The sequence below is a fragment of the Capra hircus genome, chromosome 8 (assembly GCF_001704415.2).
Source record: "Capra hircus breed San Clemente chromosome 8, ASM170441v1, whole genome shotgun sequence".
Lineage (NCBI taxonomy): Eukaryota > Metazoa > Chordata > Mammalia > Artiodactyla > Bovidae > Capra > Capra hircus.
In genome coordinates this window covers 59,059,425-59,076,159 of record NC_030815.1, presented here as the reverse complement: position 1 = coordinate 59,076,159, position 16,735 = coordinate 59,059,425, and the positions used below count along the sequence as shown (strand labels likewise).

At 46.6% G+C, this 16,735-nt stretch overlaps 1 protein-coding gene across 6 annotated transcripts; it reads right to left on the bottom strand.

Annotated features, from left to right (window-relative positions):
* Positions 7,683 to 16,442, bottom strand: DNAJB5 (DnaJ heat shock protein family (Hsp40) member B5). 6 transcript variants are annotated; one of them, XM_018052107.1, is made up of 5 exons: positions 16,196 to 16,442; positions 15,202 to 15,346; positions 12,638 to 12,882; positions 9,248 to 9,849; positions 7,683 to 9,108 (listed from the first exon to the last, which is right to left on the bottom strand). In XM_018052107.1, exons 2-5 carry the CDS (start codon positions 15,267 to 15,269, stop codon positions 8,875 to 8,877), a joined length of 1,149 nt encoding a protein of 382 aa, XP_017907596.1. In that variant the 5' UTR covers positions 15,270 to 15,346; positions 16,196 to 16,442; the 3' UTR covers positions 7,683 to 8,874. The 6 variants fall into 6 exon arrangements, with proteins under 6 accessions (XP_017907596.1, XP_017907595.1, XP_017907597.1 ...); XM_018052106.1 differs by having other exon boundaries at positions 15,202 to 15,513; positions 16,196 to 16,318; XM_018052108.1 differs by having other exon boundaries at positions 15,202 to 15,343; positions 16,196 to 16,314.

The following is a 16,735-nucleotide window of genomic DNA, read 5'->3' as shown; positions in this document are numbered from 1 at the left end:
TTTTCATTACTCTCACCACCTTTTGGCCACCAGAACTTTTTGCCACTGATTCCTACTTTCTTACTGGATTATCTTCCACCTCTAACATTTGCCTTTTCTCCTCTTCCTTCAGAGCACACTCAGGTCCTATTTTCTAGCTAGACTTTGTGTCTGGACTCTTTTACCTCACCTGACTCCTGACTCAGGATATTAACCTCTTACACATGAATCTCTCTTATTCATTTTTTAAAATATTATTTCTAAAAATCGAGATATCATTCCCATAGCATAGAATTCATCCTAAGAAGTGTACAATTCATAGTTTTTTTTTAATATTCTCGAGGTTGTGCAATCACCACCACTAATTCCAAAACAAATTCTTCATCTCAACAAGAGTTATACCATCGACATACTGCTCATTCCTCCCTTCTCCCAGCCCCTGGCAATCACTAATATACTTTCAATCTCTCTGGATGTGCCTGTCCTACATATTTCATATAAGTGGAATATATAACTGAAATTTTGTGTCTAGCTTCTTTGACATAACATAAGATTTTGAAAATTAATCCTTGTTGTAGCATGTACTACTACTTCATTTCTTTTTTATGGCTGAATAATATTCCACCAAAGCATTTGCGTTTCCCAGCAACGTACAAGAGTTTCCTCTTGACCAATGATGTTGACACTTCTCATGTGTTTGTTGGCTACATAAATATGTTATAGGTTGGCAAAACTTCTATTCAAGTCTTTTGTCTATTTTAAAATTGGGTAGATTGCCTTTTTGTTGTTAATTTAAGAGCATGTTATGTATTCTGAATACTAAACCCTTATAAATATATGATTTGCAAATACGTTATCCCATTCTATGAGTTTTCTGTTCCCTCTCTTGATAGTGTCCTTGGAAGCACAAAAGTTTTAAATTTTGTTGAAGTCCGATTTTTCTATTTTTCCTTTGGTTGCTCAAAAATTTGTTGTCATATCTAAGAATCCGTTGCCAAATCCAAAATTATGAAGATTTACTCCTGTGAGTTTTTCTAAGAGTTTTATGGTTTTAATTCTTACATTTAGGTCTTTGATCCATTGTTGTTTGATGTTTAATGTTGTTGTTTCTTTTAAGCCAATTAGTTAATTTTTATCAAGATATAATTGACACATAATATTGTACTAGTTTATTTATTTTGCTGTTCTGTGTAGTGTTCACCAACCAGGGATCAAACCTGTGCTTGCTACATTGGGAGTGCAGAGTCTTAACCACTGGACCACCAGGGAAGTCCAACATTGTATTAGTTTTAGATGTAGACTTCATTGTTTTTATTATAATAAAATACACGTAACATGGTATTTCTCATTTTAACCATTTGTAAGTGTACAATTCAGATTCAGGAATTAGATACACTCACAGTGCTGTATAATGATCACTACCATCTACTCCTAAAACTTTTTCATCTTCCTCAATATAAACTATGTACCCATTAAATAATAACTCTCTTAGCCCTCTTAGAACCCTAGCTTCTCGTAGCTTTTATTCTACTTTCTATCCCTGTGAATTTGCCTACTCTAGGTACCTCTTATAAGTAGATTCATATAATATTTGCCCTTCTGTGTCTAGTTAATTTCACATGTTTTAAGGATTCACCCATGTTATAGCATATATGAAATTTTTCATTTTTCTTTTGGTTGACTTATATTCCATTGTGTGTATATATACTATATTTTGTTTATTCATTCATCTGCTGATGAACACTTGGGTTGTTTGCAACTTTTGGCTATTGTGAATAATGCTGCTATGAACTTTGGTGTACAAATATATGTTCAAGTTCCTGCTTTTAATTCTTTTGGATATATACCTAGGAATAAAATTGCTGTGTCATATGGTAGTTCCAACTTTAACTTTTTAAAAATATTTATTTTTACTTATTTATTTGACTGCACTGAGTCTTAGTTGCAGCATGTGGGATCTAGTTCCCTGACCAGGGATCGAACCGAGACCCCCTGCATTGGGAGAATGGAGTCTTAGTCACTGAACCGCCAGGGAAGTCCCCACCTTTAACTTTTTAAGAAACTACCAAACTGTTTTCCTCAGTGGCTGCACTATTACATTCCCATCAGTAATGCACAAGGGTTCCAATTTTTCCATATCCTTATAAACATTTCTTATTTTCTTTTTTTTAAAGTTTTATTATAGTCATCCTATTATTTGGTAGAAGTGGTATCTCATTGTGGTTTTAAAATTTTATTTATTTAAAAATTTATTTTACTGTTTATTTTTGGCTGCTCAGGCTTTCTCTAGCTGCAGAGAGCAAGGGCTACTCTCTAATTGCAGCACGGTGACTTCTGTTGTTGCAGCTTGTGGGTTAGTAGTTGCAGGTCCTGAGCTCTAGAGCACAGACTTGATAGTCATGACACTTGGGCTTAGTTGCAACATGTGGGATATTCCCAGATCAGGTATCAAACCTGTGTCTCCTGCATTGGCAGGGAAATTCTTTACCACTGAGCCACCTGGGAACCCCATTCTATTTTAATTAATGTAGTTTTGTGGTAAGTCTTGAAGTCAGAAATTGTGAGTCCTCCAACTTTATTCTTCTTTTTCAAGATTGTTTTGGTTATTTGAGAATCAGATGGTGAAGAATCTGCCTGCAATGCAGGAAACCTGGGTTTGAGCCCTGGGTCGAGAAGATCTCCTGGAGAAGGGAATGGCTACTCATCCCAGTATTCTTGTCTGGATAATTCCATGAACAGAGGAGCCTGGCAGGCTATAGTCAATGAGAATGCAAAGAGTTGGTCATGACGGAGCAACTAACACTTTCTCTTTTTGACCAGAGAAGCCCTATACTCTTTTAATTACAATAGTTTTGTGATAAGTTTTAAAATCAAGAAGTGTGAGTTCTCCAACTTCGTTCTTCTTTTTCAAGACTGTTTTGGCTATTTGAGACTCTTCAAAAATCCATATGATTTTAAGAATGGTCTTTCCATTTCTATGAGAAAGGTAGTTGGAATTTTAATAGAGATTATGCTGAATCTGTAGATCACTTTGGGCAATACTGACATCTTAACAATATTAAGTCTTCTGATTCCTGGACACAGGATTGTTTATATAGTTCTTTAATCTCTTTCAGCCATTGTTGTGTAGTTTTCAACAAATACTTTATTAACCTCCTTGGTTAGATTTATTCCTAAGTATTTGATACTGTATATGCTATTAAAAATTGAATTGCTTGCTAATTTCCTTTTTGGAAAAAATATTTATTTGTGGTGTATAGAGAAACACAATTGATTTTTTGGTGTTAATCTTGTACCCTATAACTTTCCTGAATTCATTTACAGCTCTACTAGCTTTCTTGTGGATTCTTTGAGATCTTCTATGCATAAGATCATGTCATCTGTGAAGGGAAAATAGTTTCACTTTTCCTTTTCAATTTGAATGACTTCTATTTCTTTTTCTTATCAGGGCGAACTTCCAATGTAATGTTGAATGACAGTTGTGAAAGTGAACATCTTTGTTTTGTTCCTGATCATAGGGGAAATGCTTTCAGTCTTTCACTACAGAGTATGATGCTAGCTGTGAGTTTTAAAATATTATTTTATATTTATTTATTATTTTGGCAGTACTGTGCAGCATGTGGGATCTTACTTCCCTTACCAAGGATCAAATTTGCACCGCCTGCATTGGAAATGTGAAGTTCTCACCACTGGACCATCAGGGAAGTCCCTAGCTATGGGTTTTTTAAAATAACCCATTGCTTATGGGTTATTTTAACGCTCAGACATGACTGAGCTTTTTTTTTTTTTAAATATTCATTGTCATGTTGGGGAATTTTCCTGCTATTCCTTATTTCTGAGTTTCTGGCATAAAAATTCATCTGAGATGATCATGTGTTTTTTTTTCCCTGTGTGTTTTATCAATATGATGTTTTACATTGATTGATTTTCTTATGTTGACTCTCTGTCTCTATCTCTCTGTCTATCTCTGTCTCTGTCTCTGTCTCTCTCTCTCTATATATATATGTATGTATGTATATATATATATATATATATATATATTGCATATGTGTGTGTGCTAAGTTGCTTCAGTCATGTCCAGCTTTTTGTGACCCCATGGATAGGAGCCTGCCAAGCTCCTCTGGCCATGGGATTTTCTAGGCAGGAATGAGTTGTTGAATAAATGGACTAGGTTGCCATGTCCTCCTCTAGGGGATCTTCCTTTGTGTTTCCCAGATGGTACTAGTGGTAAAGAACCTGCCTGCCAATGTGGGAGACATAAGGGACACATGTTCAGTCTTTGGGTTGGGAAGATCCCCTAGAGGAAGGCATGGCAACCCACTCCAGTACTCTTGCCTGGAGAATCCCATGGATGAAGGAGCATGGTAGGCTCCAGTCCATAGGATCACAAAGAGTTGGACATGACTGAAGTGACTTAGCTTGCGCTTGCTTGCATGCATCATATATATATATATATGCATCATATTTATATATATATGCATCATATTTATATATATATAAAATCTAGGATCAGGATCATATTAGTAGAAGTCTAGGATCTCCTACCAGTCCATCCTAAAGGATCTGTCCTGGGTGTTCATTGGAAGGCAGTCCTTCCAATGCTGAAGCTGAAACTCCAATACTTTGGCCACCTCATGCGAAGAGTTGACTTATTGGAAAAGACCCTGATGCTGGGAGGGATTGGGGGCAGGAGGAGAAGGGGACGACAGAGGATGAGATGGCTGGATGGCATCACCAACTCGATGGACATGAGTTTGGGTGAACTCTGGGAGTTGGTGATGGACAGGGAGGCCTGGCGTGCTGCGATTCATGGGGTCGCAAGGAGTTGGACACAACTGAGCAACTGAACTGAATTGAGGATCTCCTAATAATAGGATACACACACACACTCACAAACACACACACACACACACATATATACATATATATACCCTAAAAGACTCCACTAGTATTTGTTGTAGAGAAGATTTGCTAGCAATGGATTTTTGGGTTTTGCTTATCTGGTCTTAATTTTTCTCCCATTTTTGCGGATATTTTTGGTGATTTGATTATAGAATTTTTCTTTCAGAACTATGAGTATGTCATCCAATGCCTTCTGGCCTTCATAGCTCTGATGAGAAATCAGCTGTTAATCTTATCCCTTATACATGATGAGTCACTTTTCTCTTGCCTTTTTCAAGATTGTCTGTCATATATTCTGACAGTTTAGTGTGTCTAAATGTGGACCTCTTTGTGTTTATCATTCCTAGAACTTGTTAAGCTTCTTGAATGTATAGACTAGTATTTCATTTAACTTGGAAAGTTTAGGCCATTATTTTTTTGGATATCATTTCTCTCCCTTTCTCTCTCTCCTCTCTTTCTGGGACTTCCACTCTTTGTATGTTGTATAGTTGATGTTGTCCCACAGGTCTTCTAGGCTCCGTTGATTTTTCTTCATTTCTTTTTCTTTCTGTTCCTCACATTGGATAATCTCAATTGACTTATCTTCGGAATTGATGATTTTTCTTTCACCAATTCAGATCTCCCAGTCTTTGCTTATCTTTCTGGGACTATTTTTATTTATTTATTTTTGTTGTATTGGGTCTATGTTGCTGCTTATGGGTTTTCTCTATTTGCAGCAAGCTGGGGCTACTCTTTGTTGCAGTGCATGGCCTTCTCATTGCAGTGGTATCTCTTGTTGTGGGACACAGGTTCTATGCACATGGGCTTCAGTGACTACAGCATGCTGGCTCAGTAGTTGTGGCATGACGGCTCTAGGGTGTGTCTGCTTCAGTAATTACAGAATGGAGTCTTCAGTAGTTGTGGCATGTGGTCTCAGTATTTGCCACTCCTGGGCTCTAGAGCACAGGCACAATAATTGCGGCACACAGGGCTTGTTGCTCTGTGGCATGTGGAATCTTCCTGGACCATGGATCAAACCCATGTCCCTGGCATTGGCAGACAGGTTCCTATCCACTGTACCACCAGGGAAGTCCCCTTCTAGGACTATTTTAGAGTCACTTGCTGACACACAGGACACCCACTCCCAACTTCTATGGAACACTGATGACAAACCTAATCAACTGTGCAGTCTTCAGCAGCTCCTTTACATCCTCAAACCTGGGAGGACTTTTTGCAGCATAAATGGAGCCAGCTTTTCTAGGGTTTCTCCTCTCTACACAGTGAATCCCTTGTAGCTGCTGTTCTGGTTTCTGGTGGTTGCTCCCCACTGGGGTCCCCTTTTGTTTTATTCAGTGGAATTTCTAATACCTGCTCCTCTATCCCCCTCTAGTTTAAATGCAGGCTAAATATTCCCCACTGGTTCCCCAGTCCTGAACCCTGTTTCATTTCCAGCCCCCTACATAATGCCTACCTTCAGTCCTTGCTCCCACTCTTACAACCTTCTTCTCCACCCCAGACTAAGGCCTTTGGAGTAACCTTTCTGACCCAGTATAAGGCACAGTCTCTCACTCCAACTGAAATAATACCTGCTACAGAAGCAGATTGAAAATTTGTGGGATTTAACTTTTTCAGTATGGTCTGGGTACCCAGCCTTATATTTCAGTTTCCATTTTTCTTAGAGAATTTCCTATAAATAATATTTGGAACTAATTAAAACACCACCTTTGAAAGAATTCCATGTTTAACACTAGTGGGTCTGGGCCTGTAGGATCGGAGTCTCTGGCACTGATGTGGCCTCAAGGCAACTAACAGACAAATCTCAGAAGGAATGATCATAGGCTTTCACAGTCCTCAGTGTTGATAGGCCAAAATAGTGATGATCTAAGAATGACCACAAATCCCTCATGTAACTTCCAAGAATGGCAAAGCTCAGGTTGTAGGCAGAGCTGCAAGGCCAGCTTCAGGGCTTTCTCATTTAAGTGCCCCTGACCGCAGATAGCCTGGCTTTTAAGGTGTCACAGTTTATCCCAGAGAGTACTCAGTGGGGACATGACAGTTTCTGAGATCCCAGATCCTCCATGTCCACAGGGAGGTGGGAGAGAGCAGTCTGTCTCAGGAGACCTGGATGCCAATGCTTCAGGAAAGAGCTAGAATAAGAATTTAGCCCTGGGTGAAGAGATGGACAACACTAGGAGACCTGAATAGGAAAGCATTAAGTAGGGGATATGGGATTAAGGATCTGCCTGCCCAGGATGGGATATTAGCAGAAGTTTTGTAAACAGAAGCCCCTCAGTTTCTGCACTGGAAGGAATAGTCTTCACCAAAAATACCTCGAATAAAAGAATGAGCTTTTCTCATAGGTGTTGTCCCAGGATAAAAAACAAGGGCAGGAAGGTCCCTATTAAAAGCCTACACTTTGTCAGACTCTGTGTGGAGCCCAGGCTCAGGTGAAGACAGAGTTGTCTTCATGGCATTGGGATACTGAAGTTCAGGAGGGCATGGTCATCGTGGGCCTGATCCTTGTTCTCTGGCTAGCACATCCTTTGTGGAGGATAGTTTCTATTTCTTATAATGCAGGATATTTATTCTTTTCAAATCTTTGTTTCTTCTGATAGCTGAGTGATATCTTCTGTCTTTGCTGAGTTTTGGGTCCACATTTTGCAAATTCTGGGAATCTGGGCTTAGAGGAAGGAAGGAAGGAGTCAGCTTTACCTTATATTGAGGGCCTACTTGGGCTTCACAGAGGTGAGCAAGGCTCAGGAGGGAGGCCGACAGTGAACATCCAACCCCATCACAGCTTCACTGTTCTTACTCAGATGCCATATTTTTAAAATACTTTATTTTTTTTCATAATACTGTCATTACAAAAAAATACAAAAAAACTACTATAAAAACATTCAAGGGCTTGTCAAAGTGAGAAAACCTAAAAACCCCATCCCAGAACCTGGCTGAAGCAGTCTTACCCTAGCTCCTTCACTATTTGACCTTTATACAGTTGTGGGAGTGGGATGGGGTCACACAGGCATCAAAGGGCTAGAAATTCCCCACGCAGCCTCCATGAAGGGTAAGAAATAAGTAGCTTCATATATCACAAAAATGGGATTTGGAAGTTTAGGGGTGGCTAGGCCCTGAGTTCAGAGGTGTGGGGAGAAACCTGTGACCCTGAATCTCTTGGTGGGGAATAGCTGCCACCTGACCCCAAAGCCCTTTCCCTTCCTGATGAAGGTTGGAAGACAGACCGTGCCCTCCACCTCTTAGCCTTAATACAGCAGGCCCCCTCCCCTTTCTCTACCCTTGCACATTCCTGGGAGCTGCAGGGAGGACAGAACTTCCAGCTCTGCAGGGTCTGGGCAGGGTAGCTGTCAAGAAGGCTGAGGGTCCCATTCACTTCCCTGCCCCAAATGAAAAGTGTCTCGTGCTCAATGGCCCGGTTCATGGGCTACAGACCTTCCCTTCCCATCTCAACCCTGGAGAGGCACACACAGCTCTAGGTGTATGTTTTGTGTGCATGAATAGGTGTGTGATAACCTTGGACACTGTGGACTTGAGGGTGGGGCTGGGGTGGGAAAGCAGTGTCCGTTTTATCCTCTTCCTCCCTCAACAGGAGGAAGCTGAAGGGAAGGGAAAGGAGAGGTATTAGCAAAGCTGAGAGGGGAAGGAGGACATGCTATTTACAGGTGTGGACGAGGAATCTCTATATCTTCAAGTAGCACTCAGGTCATTCTCCAGCCACTGGAGTGGGAACTGGATTCAAAGGTTGTGACATGAAAATTGACCCCTGGCCTGGGCTAGCTATCCCCACCTCCCTCCCATTCCCCCAGGGCAGCCCAGCTTTGAAAGGGGTCAGGGATAGGAACATTTCCCCTGAAAACCAGTGGCTTTTTTTTTTTTTTTTTTTTTTTGCACTTTAGAAAACGTTGCCAGTGTCCAGTGGACATCAAGTTGGGTGCACAATGGATGGGGTGAGTGTGGGGGGTATTGCTGTGGTAGACTCTGGGTTGGCTAGGGCAGAGCCTAGGAACAAGGTAGGTGCTGCTTAAGGATCTGCCGTGTCTGTGGTGTTAATCTATCTGGGAACCGAACTTTGAACTCGACAATGAGATCTCCCCGCTGGGTGGGCACCTTGGGGAAGGGAAGGCCCTCCCCACGGAGTCTCTTCACGGTGCCTGGCTTGATGACATCATTGCAGGGCAAAGGGATCACTCGGCCATCAATGGTGGGAATGTTCACGGTGCAGCCGCACAGTGCCTAGGGAAAATTAGACAGAGAATGAGGAGAATGTAGGGTAGAGTGATTGGAAGGGAAGAAAAGTAAAAGTGGGGAAGAAAAAAATTTCCATCACTCCCACCCGCTTCCCAGTAAAAACATGATCTGATCCAGGCCCCACCTCCTTGAGGCTGATCAGGGCACTGTAGAGCACGTTGGTACCGTCTCGGCGGAAGTGTGCGTGGGGCTTGTCTTTGAGCACAAAGACGATGTCGGCAGGGATGTTGTCAGGTGTGGCATCGCCCTCTTTGGGGAAGGTGATCTTGGTGCCTTCCTTCCAGCCACGCTTGATGACAATATGCAGGATCTTGTCCTCGGTGCGCACAGTTCGCCCATCAGGGTTGAGGCGCCGCCTTGTGATCTTCATGCGTTTAGTGGAGCCGTGGTAGATTTCCTCCAGGGACACCCTCAACTCATGCACCACAGGTGGGTCCTGAACCTTGCGCCGAGGGTATAATGGTTCTGGGGCTCGCCTTGGACCCCTACTCAGCCCATTGAAGCCAAAACGGCCAAAGGCGCCAAATGGGTCATCATCTTCATCCACATCCATGTCATCTGGGTCAAAGCCACTGAAGGGACGAGCCGAGCGACTGCTGGCAAAGAAGATATCGAAGGGGTTGGAGCCTCCAAAGAAGGAGGCAAAGGTGGCATGGGGGTCTCCATGGAAGGTGTAGTGAAAGGAGCCGCTGGAGCCACCTGAGGAACCGCCGCCAGTCTTCAGGCCTGGAGGGAGAAGAAGTTAGGGGCAGTGTGGCTGGTCTCCGCCCCACCCTAGTCACCTCCCCTTGCTCTCTAGCTCCCAGTTCATCAGCCTAGTGAAAGAAGCAACCTTTAACTCCCACAGAAAGGGCTGGCCTAATAGAGTAAGAAAAATCTCTGGCAAGATTAATTTCTACTTTTTTATATGCTTAATAATAATAAGGCACATCTTGAGGGTCAAAGAGGCTGAAAAGCTAAGACCAGAAGACTTGTAGGATGCAGCCTCTAGCGCTATAATCTCTTCCATCTACCTGTGACCCAAAGATGTCTCACTAAGCCTTGAATGGCTGGCCTGGGGTCATATTACAAGTCATACCTGGCTCCCAGATTTACTTATCTCCAAAGACAGGGCAAGAGGCAGTCACAAAGAATTTGACCATCCAGGGAGCTAGTAAGTGACTTGTCCCAAATAAGGTAGGGGTATCATCAAGGAGGAAGTCCCCTCTCAGTGCACCTTGGAAGCCTGAGCCTGAATTAGCCTCTTATTTCCTGGGCCCACAAGAGGAGATTTGGGTTTCATTGAAGAGGCCAAGAGGCAAGCAATTCAGTGACTTGTAACCGCTGCCTCTCATCCTTCCTAAGACTCAAAGTCTGTTCTTTCCTTCTATTGGGGGTCTGATTGTCAGGTGAACTCAAGAAGCTTGGCAGAGCTCAGTGAGGGAAATTGGTCTGATGATGACAGGAGGGGGTAATTTCTCTGCAAGGCTTCCTGCTGTACCACTACTACCCCCTTTTCAAGCTGGGAACAACTTGTCCCCAGCCAAGGTGCACAGAGTCTATATTCACAACTGTTCTGGCTGCCTCCTGGGGAGGGGTCAGGGCAGACAGAAATACAACCCACATTTCCAAGGCTGCTTCTTCCTTCTCAGGCCCTGGATGTCTCCTTAAGGTTGTTCTGTATCCCCAGGAGCCCTCCTGGGGTATAGATCTGTGTTAGAACCAGTGTCTGAACCTAGGGCCCAAGCTTTGCCCTTCACTTAGGTTTGGTCTTGCAGAAAGAAGTCTACCAGCTTCTCTGATGATTCAATGGTAAAGAATCTGCCTGCAATGCAGGGGTTCAATCCCTGGGTTGGGAAGATGCCCTGGAGAAGCAAATGGCAACCCACTCCAGTATTCTTGCCTGCCGAGTCCCATGGACAGAGGAGCCTGGCTGGCTATAATCCATGGGGTCACAAAAAACTTGGACACGATTTGGCGACTAAATAACCCAGCTCCTCAGTTCAGTTCAGATCAGTCGCTCAGTTGTGCCCGACTCTTTGCGACCCGATGAATCACAGCACGCCAGACCTCCCTGTCCATCACCAACTCTCAGAGTTCACTCAGACTCACGTCCATCGAGTCAGTGATGCCATCCAGCCATCTCATCCTCTGTCGTCCCTTTCTCCTCCTGCCCCCAATCCCTCCCAGCATCAGTCTTTTCCAATGAGTCAACCCTTTGCATGAGGTGCCCAAAGTACTGGAGTTTCAGCTTTAGCATCATTGCTTCCAAAGAAATCCCAGGGCTGATCTCCACCTTTTTCCTAATCAAGATGAGGCCAAGCAGAGGAATGAATGCAATTCCTAGACAGGTCACATGGTGGCATGGTGTCTGCACTGCTTTCCTCTTCCCCACCACTACCCCTCCCATCTCTCTACCCCAGAGAGAAACATTTCTTAGCTGAAAGAATACTGAGGATTTCAGCAACTGCCTGGTGAATCTGGGAATTGGCAAGTCTAATAGGTGAGGAGGGAATAATGGAAGGAACTTTGGCATGGAGAATAAGAAGAGAGGGTTGGGAGAACTAGGGTGTACAGAGGATTGGGTCATGCAACACAAAGCAAGGGCTGGGGAGAGGAAAAGAACATTCTTTTGAGTACCTACTCTGTGTCAGGTATAGTACATATCATTAGCCCATCTAATTTTGAGACTAGAATGGGGAGACTGAGGAGAAAGTGGAAGAAAGGTGGATGCCACTGGGGAGGAAGGGCAGTTCCTCCCGTAAAGGAGAGTCCTCAGCTGTGACAATGTCTCTTAATATAGCCTGACAGGTGCTTGTGGCTGGCGGGTGGCAGGCGGCCCTGAGGGGCAGGCCCAGAATTAGCAGCTACATCATGCCCGTGGGATGTGCTGGGAGGAGCCGCCCTCTCAGAGGCTTTATTTGGACCTTTCCTGCCACCCTGTGCGTGGCCACCAGCTACCTCAGGGAGGGGGCAAGTTGCCAGCAGCAGTTCCCGTTCCACTCTTGGATCCCTGCCACTTCCTCAGGGAGTCGAAACCCTAACTCTGTTCTGCTGGCCTGAAGTGGGCAGGAATGGGGCAGGGAAGGGGACAACCATCTCTAGCTCAGAGCTCCAGTGGTTAATTCCCTGGCTGCTTAAGGGCCAAACTTTTATGCTGATGATTGTAAATGCTCTGTCCTCAGAGAGCCACACACTCCCTTTCCTAACCTTCCCCATCAGCCAATGAAGCAGCAGGGACTTCAGGCAGGACTAATAAGGCTGGGAGGGAAAGAAGGGAGGGGAAGGCCTCTGGCTCTAGCTTCTCTAAGGCCTGAACCTGAGGAGGGAGAAGGGCAGAGAAAGGCAGGGAGAGGGATGGAGAGCTGAGACTGGGGAGTGGGTGGTCTCTTTTTTCCTCTGGATGTCAGTGCGGGGAACATTTGTGCCTCTCACCCTTTTCTCAGTCTCTAGTTCCCTGCTTTGAGAACTAGGTCACCCAGGACCCCCAACAAGGACAGACATCCAGTATCAGGCTGGGGCACTGCCCTCTTACCTTCCTCCCCATACTGGTCATACAGGCCCCGTTTCTTAGGGTCACTCAGCACATCATAAGCCTCTGCAATCTCCTTAAACTTCTCCTCAGCATTGGGTTCTTTGTTCTTATCTGGATGGTACTTCAAGGCCATCTTCCGATAGGCTTTCTTGATCTCATCCTCATTGGCTCCAGACGGGATCCCAAGAATCTTGTAGTAATCCTTTCCCATTACAGCCACTGGACCGGCACTGGTCTCCTTGTTTCTGAAAGAAACCAGGGCTGATCCTTGATGCCACTGTTCCCTTCTACCCCAGTCCTATTCCTGATGATCCTGAAGTTCCTAAATGACTCACTGTGTAACTTTCAGCAGGTCATGCCTTTTCTGTGGGCCTCTGTCTCTCCATCAGTATGACGAAAGGTTTGGACTAGAAGATCTCTTCCAGCTCTGACATTCTAGGATTCTGTGATTCTTTAGTTCCTGGGTTTTCCCAACAGGAAGCTGGGGGCTGTGGCCCAAGTCTTGGGGCTATTCTAAGGCCTAGGTTCTTGGGCCAGACTGAGGACCCCCACGAGCCCAGCTGAGTGCGGCGGTACCATGGACTGACAGACAGATCCACACACAGGAGCTGGCCAAAATCAGCATACTGGGTGAGGTCACCTGAGCATCGTGGTCTCCTACGCCATGCCTCAGGCATGGTGCCCAGGCTAAGGGCAGCTGGGGCAGTGGCCCAGGACTGGGGATGGGCCTGGGTCTTCAGCCAGATGCCTTGGCCAGCCAGGCTGAGTCAGGTGTGGGTGCCTGAATTCATCTCTGCCATTGGAGACCCCAGGTCTTCCTACCCCCACTCCCCAAACTATGCTAAGCCTCACGTGTGACTCAGATCAGAGGATGACTAACAGCCTTGGAAACTGCTGTTTCTAACTCCCTCATTAGCAGGGGGGTGACACTGCCCTCCTAACCAGGGCAACAGTTTGCTTTACTCATTTCCCAGTGTCTACACACTAAACTGTGTTTGAAGACATATCTGTGCTGCCTAAGCATCAGTGTTAGTGAACAAAAGCATCCTAGGGTAGGGTCTTTTTAACCTTAGTTTTTAGGAGACAGTTGGGCACTAACCAACATTTCCTCAATACCTTTTCTACCTGTTCTTCTCTCTCACCTGCCCCATGGTTTAGGATCAGGCCCAGTGCCAGGCCCACACTCCTTTGATAGTCCCTTGCATGCTGGGTGGAAGGGCATTTGTTATTTATATGAGGGAGAAACATAGGACTCTAATTCTTTCACTCTAATCTCCCTCCATCGATGTCTCTGTGGTGGATATGAAGGAAGGGCATTTTCCTGTAGCTAGAGCTATTTGGGGGAATGGCCAGAAGCCATTCTCTGACCCAAGACTTGGCCAACCCCTGCCAAAGCCCAGAGTCTTTCTAGCAATGTCCTGGGCTGGCAGCCACAGCTGAGGCCTGCTTTCCTGCCTCCGATTGCTTCAGAGAGGTATACAGAGTTTTCTGGCAGGAGTAAGGGTTATAATGGGTAAGGGGAGGCCTCAAGGCCTCAGGTACACAAAGACAAGAGCCCTAACTCCTGCTTCCACAGGGCCTGTTACAGGTGGCTGGGTTGACTCATGGTTCTGGGAGTCATCTCACTCTGATGAAGAGAATGCTCCAGTAAGGCGGGTACTCCCCCTTCTCCCTACCAGCATGTCATGCCTGGTGGGGGGAGGCTGCAGTTGGGGGAGGCAGAAAAGAAAGAGCATCTGGGGGAGGGCAGCCATTTTCGGAAGCAGCAGTAAGAGCTGTCTGAGAGGGAGCTGGGGGTGGTCTGCCACCATCTCTGCCTCCGCCCACACTTTCTTTCCCCTGAAACTGGGAAGGAACCGTATCACACCAAGAGGGTGCCCCCAGAGAACTATAGCACCTTTTAGGCTGAGAGTGAGGGGAATGGCTTGGTACTGCTCTCACCCTCCCCTCGATGACCCTGCATTACCTCTTCGTACGGCCAGTTTCCTCCCTGGCAACCACCTGCTTGCTGTTCTAGACCTATAATTGTCTTGCCTCCACAGACATAGGGCAAGCTCTTTCAGGAATTGCCTTTTTTCTTTCCTCCCTCCTTCCCTCCCTCCCATACCCATGAGCCACATGTTGGAATGACAAAGGAATCCCATGGCGTGGCACTGCCTTGGATGGAGAGAATGTTAATGTACAGGCAGGAATGAAAAATGAGAAATAGCAAGGGGGACTCATCCAGGAAAGGGGAATGATTGATACAGAAAATGAAGTACTGAGGGAGGGGGATGAAGGATGACAAATGGAAATGTCTGAGGTGGCAAATGGGTTACCAATGGGATGTAAAGAGTTGAAATACTAAAGGAGGTATTTGTGGAAGATGGATGCCGGAATGGTTTGGTATAGGAGATGAATGACAAGGGGTGCAGTTCATTCAAATGTAAGAGTGGGATGGAGGGGGATTCTTATATGTAGTTGGGGATGAGATGAGATGGAGGAAGCAGATAGGCAATGGAGGGGGATATGACATGAAGAATTTCACTTGGTATGGGTGAGTGCCCTTCTCCAGAGGGACTTACCGAAACTTTACAAACCCATTCAGCGTCCACGCTCGAAGTTTTAAGGGCTCCAGCTGAATTTTAAACATCAAGCTGGCTAAGAAGTCTTCTCCCCAGAAGTGTGGGAAGCTCCGGAAAGCTCCTCGGGCCTGTAGTGGGGGTGCTGCTGGGGATGGGCAGGAGAGCACTGTGCGCTTAAACATGCCCAGCCCAGCCCCTCACCTCGGATCGCTCCACCGGAGCCCGCTTGGAAAGCTGAAGCTCTGGAAGCCACCTCCTCAGGGTCTCGGGCACTTGCCCAGCAAGCCTTGTCCGGTGCAGCAGGAGCTGGACCTGATCCCCAGGTGTGGAGAGTGAAGGGGTAGGGTCCAGCGAGCACCTGCTCGAGGTGCAGCGAGGTCTGGCTGATTATGAATGGCTGTATGGCAGTGTGACAGTAAGGCTGGCAGTGCCAAGAGCGAGTGCTTGTGAGTGGCAGCGTGTGTACCTGTGACAGGTGTGATTGTCTGTGAGGGCCTTAGAGGCAGTGTGTTCTCGCCTCTCCTGGGGAGGAGCAGACCCCAATCCCCAAGAATCTACTCAATGAAGTCACTGACGGGGAGTCTCCTCCCTCGCAGATGGGCGGGGTGGGGCGGGACAGAGCTCGGCTGGGACAAAAGGCGCGGCGAGAAGAGGAGGGGAGGAGAGGAGGGGAGGAGAGGGGAGGGGGCTCCGGCGGAGGAGGGTGGTCGGTGATGTCACCGGCGCTGGCTCACTGGGCTGGCTCAGAAACGCCTCCGCAGAACCCAATGCGACCCGGCCCGACCCTCCCCCGGCTCAGACGCTGGCTGCCCCCTGTAAGAGGGTCGCGGACATCAAGCACCTTGCAGACTCCGCGTCCCCACACCCCAGCGGCGGAAGAGTCGATGGGCCCTCAGTGTCCCGATCCCCGCTCCCCCCGACATTAGGACCCCTGGCTTCGCGACGCCCCCATCCCCACCCCCTGGACCCTCGAGTCCTGGCTCGGCGCCCTCACCGGTGAGGAGCTGCGGGCGCCGCCGCGGTCCGTCAGACAGCCGCTGCCCCCTCCCCCGGCTCTGGCTCCGCCGCCTCCACTAGGGACAGGAGTCGCCCGCCCGCCGGCGGCAGACGGCCGGCCCGGGAACCCGCCCCCACAGCTCCGCCTCCGTACTGCCCATTGCGCGGTCTGCCCGTCACTCAGCTCAGCTTCTGTTGTAATTGGACAGCTTTCAACGAGTGGCTCTGTGGTAGCCTTCCCTTCCTCCGCCCCTGTCACCCGGCCACACGCGCACACATTCCGGGCAGTGATTGGTATGAGTCTGATTGGTGCACTCTGGAATCAATCAACCACACCTCTTCGCTATCTGGTCATGTTATTGGTGAAAGGGACAGAGGGCGGCAACTCTTCGCGCCCTTTGATTTTATTGGTTGGTCAGTGGGGCTTAGACCCGAGTTGGGGGACAACTATTTTAGTCCAATCTCCGGTTTGAGAAGGTGGGACGTACTGGCCGCTGCTCGAATCTCGGGAGAACCTTCTGGAACCCCTGCAACGTCA

Excerpts from the sequence above, each read along its gene's own strand:
- DNAJB5 (XM_018052106.1), bottom strand. The coding sequence starts at position 15,383 with ATGTTTAAGCGCACAGTGCTCTCCTGCCCATCCCCAGCAGCACCCCCA. Across the intron at positions 12,883-15,201 it reads AATGGGTTTGTAAAGTTTCG|AAACAAGGAGACCAGTGCCG; the intron begins GTAAGTCCCTCT and ends GGTTTCTTTCAG. Across the intron at positions 9,109-9,247 it reads CCCTGATCAGCCTCAAGGAG|GCACTGTGCGGCTGCACCGT; the intron begins GTGGGGCCTGGA and ends AATTTTCCCTAG.